General features: G+C 39.8%; 1 protein-coding gene across 6 annotated transcripts in view; it reads right to left on the reverse strand.

The window, feature by feature from the left end:
* ptprt (protein tyrosine phosphatase receptor type T) overlaps positions 1-5000 on the reverse strand; it is a 318570-nt gene that overhangs the window by 55601 nt on the left and 257969 nt on the right. For all 6 annotated transcript variants that reach the window (XM_051415102.1, XM_051415097.1, XM_051415096.1 and 3 more), the window contains 2 exons: positions 1666-1758; positions 1145-1254 (listed from right to left, as the gene is read on the reverse strand). In XM_051415102.1, coding sequence (XP_051271062.1) covers positions 1145-1254; positions 1666-1758 — 203 coding nt within the window. The remainder of the gene's footprint in view (positions 1-1144; positions 1255-1665; positions 1759-5000) is intronic.

Here is a 5000-nt window from a genome sequence, read left to right on the forward strand (position 1 = left end):
GCGATGTAAGCAAAATTAAGGGAGAAAGTAAAAGCAGAGCAAAGAAGAGGACAAATAGTAACTGGGGGAGGAGAAAGAAGGAGAGAACAAAGGAAATGATGAACAAGAAGAAACAACCTTGCAAAAGAAAAATATATATGTATAAAACTGGTGATGACATTCTGGAAAGAAAAAAATGTACAGAGAAAGACACAAATAAAAAGAGAGAAAGAGAAACTGGGAGAAGAGAAAGTAAGGGACAGAAAGTTTGTTTTACTGTCTGCCTGTTTGTTTTTCTAATCATCAATATTGATGAGGCAAAGAGTTAATAATTGATAAGTCGTCCTTCCTCATAAAAACAACTCTAATCCCACAAATTCTCTTATTCACACACAAATACATTCAGTATACATACACACACATGCAGGCATGCACACGCACGCACACACAACTGGGAAGTGACACTAGGAAAAGAGAGGAATATGGATGCCGCATTACCCAGCTATACAGCTGGAGATGCATTTATTTATTTTGTTTTCAAGTTATTCATTGAATCTTAAATGGGAAACTGATAACCTGTGCCCTGGGAAACACTTTTTCTACAGAAAAATCTAAAGACTTAACTATTTTCTTATGCAAATGACTCGAATGTGATTGATTGAGACATGATTTGTGACATGGCCTCAAGGCAAAAGAGTATCCCATCAGATTGACTGTGTTTGCTGTAATTCCCATGTTTGTAGTGGTGCAATTAAATCAATCTTCAGTCAAACCTGCTTTTGATTGTTAGAAACTTTGCAGTGCACCTGCTAACTTCTATTTAGGGTCGTGGGGGCAGCTAAAGCATATCCCGTCTTGCACTTAACAAGAGGCAAGGATACACCCCAGACATGGTGCCAGTCTAGTTTAAGACTTCACAATACCCATGTGCTTATTATAAAAGAAAATATGTCTCTCTCTGTTTTTTACGAGCAGTTATATTTGTACATTCTGGGGTCACACAAACATTTTATTATACCTATTATCTAGGTGCTGTAGCTGCAGCCCCTCGACCTTCTTACTAATAGCTGCTTGTAATGTTGTCAATCTAAAGATAGATGCCTATTTTACTGTTGTTGTCATTATAAACCTACGTAAGTGTGTGTGTGTGTGTGTGTCTATTCACCTCATATTCTTCCTTGAAACCATAACCCTGTCCACATTTCATCTGGGTGATGTGTTGGAGGAGGTCGGCAACTCGAATAGCCGGCTGAAACTGGCCTGCCTGGAACTGACCTGCAGGTACAGACACATTTCACAGACACTCAGGAAGAGTCAGAAACATATGAATATGTAAAGAGGTTAGATAGAGTAAGTATATGATATGGGGGAGGGAGAGTGAGTGGGTAGATGGATGGAAGGTGAACATTGTTACATATTATACAGTTAATCAGTCTTTAGCAATCTACCTGTGCTGTGAACTCTGATGTTGAAAGGAGAAAGATCGATTTTTGACCTCTGCAGCCTAAAATACTAAATTCATCACTTTGGTGCAACCAATATGAAATACAGTAACTACCTAACTGACTATCTATCTATCTACCTAGCTAGCTAACTGGCAAACAAACTAACTGCCTGGCTTACTGACTGACTCAGTAACTCACCAGCTATCACAGTGGCTGAACTACCTAAGTTGTGTGCACATACCACTCTGGTAGGAGAGCTCCACAGACTCACAGCCTCCATAGGGAAAACTCTGCAGGGTCAGAGAGGGCTGGGCGAGAGACGGCTGGCTGCTGTCTGTTAATGGAGGAAGAGAAAAAGAAGGAATATGTTACCATGACAACAGACCTCCCCTCTATGACAGCCCCCCCAACTCATCCCACGTGCACACTTGTACATTATGTGCACTGTGCATACACTGTGCACTGTATGGACACGCTGAGAGAAGCTTGGACGCCAAAGAGAAGCGGTGAGTTGAATGAGTCACTTAACACCCTGAGCCGTGATTGGTGGGCATGCCGTTAGGACAGTTAATTAGAATATCTCTCCTCCAATTAAGGAATGGACAGATTGATTGGATGAGTGTATGGGCTCTATTAGTCAGGACAGATGGAGGGGTAGATGGAGGTTTCAGGGGACAGGGGGACTGATGAAGAAATGTCACATGTCAAAAGCTGCGCCAGAGGACCCAAAAAAAGGAAAGCATTTTTAGTTTTGAAGGGTTACTTTTGTGAAGCTTGTGAAAGTGGGTGACAGTAGACACAGATGATGCATCCACTTGTAAGAGAAAGACTAAGAATATGGTTACTTATGTGGAGTTTTATTTGTTCCCATCACTTATTATCTCATGTAAAGTTGTAATTCTTTTTGGGGAAAATCTAAAGTGTGATGTGCCTGAAACACAGTGATTGAGAGAAGGAGGAAATAGGAGAAGACAAAACAAAAGTAAAAGAAAAGGAGGACAACTGAGGAAAAATAGCATTGAATGACTGAGGAGGAAGGGAAATAAATGAGTTTTCAATAGTTGGAAGAAGTTTATTTTGGTAATATATTATTAGATAGTTGTGAAATCTCAAATGTTTTAATCTTCTCATTGTGGGTTTCATAAATAAAATGCCCTTTTGTTCGGTGCTGTTGCAATATGGCCTCTGACAACCAGCCAGTGCACTCGCTGCAGTGAGGGAGTGTGTATGTGTGTCTCAGAAGGAAAAGGGGTAGTAATATAAAACTGCATGACTCTATGTTTTCTTAATGGAGCTATTTGTATGTTAATGACGGCTGTGGATTCATTAGTGGCCTAAAGTGGCTTCTCCATAAGCCAATCTAAACACTGGCTTCCCTAAACGAATGAAGAATGAGCCGGCCACATGGGTCACTCTGCAGCTTCTACTCTGGCGTGTGTGTGTGTGTGTGTGTGTGTGTGTGTGTGTGTGTGTGTGTGTGTGTGTGTGTGTGTGTGTGAATTTCTGTGTTCTGTGTGTGTGTGTGGTCAAGAGAAAGGAAAAGACAAAACAGACAAGTAGATCTAATTGGTGTTACACTGATTAATTAAAAATAGCTGGCAAGTCCTGTTGTGTGAGAGGAGGAATTGATAACAGAGTAAAAGACAGAGAGAACAAGTGAGATGAAAGGAGAGGACTAGATAAAGGGGAGAGGAGGGAAGGAGAGAGAGAGAACACACAAGAACAGATGGGAAGTATAAAGAAGAAATCAGAAGAACAGTGAAAGGACAGAGGAAATACCAGGCAAAATAAAGGGAGGAGAAAAGAAAGTCAAAAGAGGATGGAGTGAGACACGGAAGATGAGAAAACAAAGAAAAGAAAGGGGACAAAGGAGGAGAGTTTAGAGGAGAGATGTGACAAGAGACAGATGAGGGGGGAAAGGTGAAAGAAAGACAGGAGTAAAGAGTTGAGGAGAAAAGGAGAGGTGAGGAAAGGTCAGGACAAACACAAACTGTCTGCTCACTGAAACAGAACCGGCTTGTACTTTACATTCCTCCTTCAAACTCTCTTCAAAATGGCTCAGTTGAGAATTGACTCCAACTCTTCATCTTATCACGTAAATGTGTATAAAGTCTTCTTTGTACTCCCAACGTAACCCAATTGCCTTCTACAAATTTGCTCAGTCAAATATGTTTTAGATATATAGCTATATATATATATATATATATATATATATAGATATAGAAATATCTTTGCCGCCTAGATTCAATCCAGGAAGTGGGACATCCATACATCCAAGTCATAAAGAAGAGATCGGGGTGGATGGTTGGATGTACAACGTGTTTGTGTTCTATGTGATCTGGGTTACTTAATGACTGCACTGACTTTAGCAATATTTAGCCAATACCCTTCACAATATTCCCCGAAGCTTTAAGATTTTCATTTAAATAAAAGTCTTTCAAGATGGAAGTATTGCAATATTTATATATTTGCAATATTACGAAATGGGTGTCTGTGGTGACATCCCTGGGAAAAATGCTTTATCAAGTTACTACTAATGCAAACCAAACATGTCCTAGTACCGCAGCTTCACATTAAAAGCATTTAACTGGTGAAACACAAGCTGACTTTTATCATGACGTAGTCCCAATATATGCAATTTGTTTGCAAGTGAGTTGACACTGCCTACCATCATTCATCAAGAATGCCTTTACAGAACAAGACAATGATCATTTTCAGCATTTTCTGACAGTGGATTACTTTAAAATATTTCTGGAACAAGAAGGAGCAGACACAGTGAGCTGTTAGATGAAGAGCTGCAGGCTACAGGCTGCACACCTCCAACTTCTCACCCAGTTAACTAACTACTTTCACTGTGCCCTGCTGTTGGCAGACTCAACCCGGACTGAAATCGAAAGGAACCATAAACCATAAAAACATCAATGCTTGTAGGAGTTAATATTGTAGCAAAATAATTAAACATGAACAAATGGAGATCCCTGATGACTTACTAAGTTATATTGTGTCCATGACTTGTTCCTTCTTTAGTTTATGTTGTTTCTCTAAAAAGGGGCTGAGCTGAAAATTACTTGTCTGTAAACTTGCCTGTTGTTTCCTAACCTCCCAAAATCATTTTTCAAACTCACTGACATTTTCAAATACACTATATGAATACCAGCAGGAGGCCTTTGCTTGCCCTTATTTCCCTCTTTTCTTTTTCTTCCCTATTCCTCTTCTTATCCCTCTTTTAATTGCTTTCTCCTCCATAGCCCCCTTTTTTATGCTTTCTCCTGTATTTATACTTAGTTCATTAAGTGTTTGTACTGTATCTTAGTTACTGGTTGTGGTCCAGTGACAGTACCATATTATATATACACAGAATCATACAAAAATAACCCTCAAATAAAATCACAAACCACAGACCACAGGGGTCGCACATGCTGTATAGCCATCACAGACATGTACAGGCACAAACACTTCTGTCTGAAACTCTGAAAAAAGTCCCAGGGCTCCTTGCAGCTTCCTCCAAAGTCACAGGTGTGTGTTTGAATGCAAATATGTAAGTTCATATATACTTGGATGTGTGTGTGCTCTCCT

This window comes from Dicentrarchus labrax, unplaced genomic scaffold, assembly GCF_905237075.1.
Source record: "Dicentrarchus labrax unplaced genomic scaffold, dlabrax2021, whole genome shotgun sequence".
In the NCBI taxonomy this organism is placed as follows: Eukaryota; Metazoa; Chordata; class Actinopteri; family Moronidae; genus Dicentrarchus; species Dicentrarchus labrax.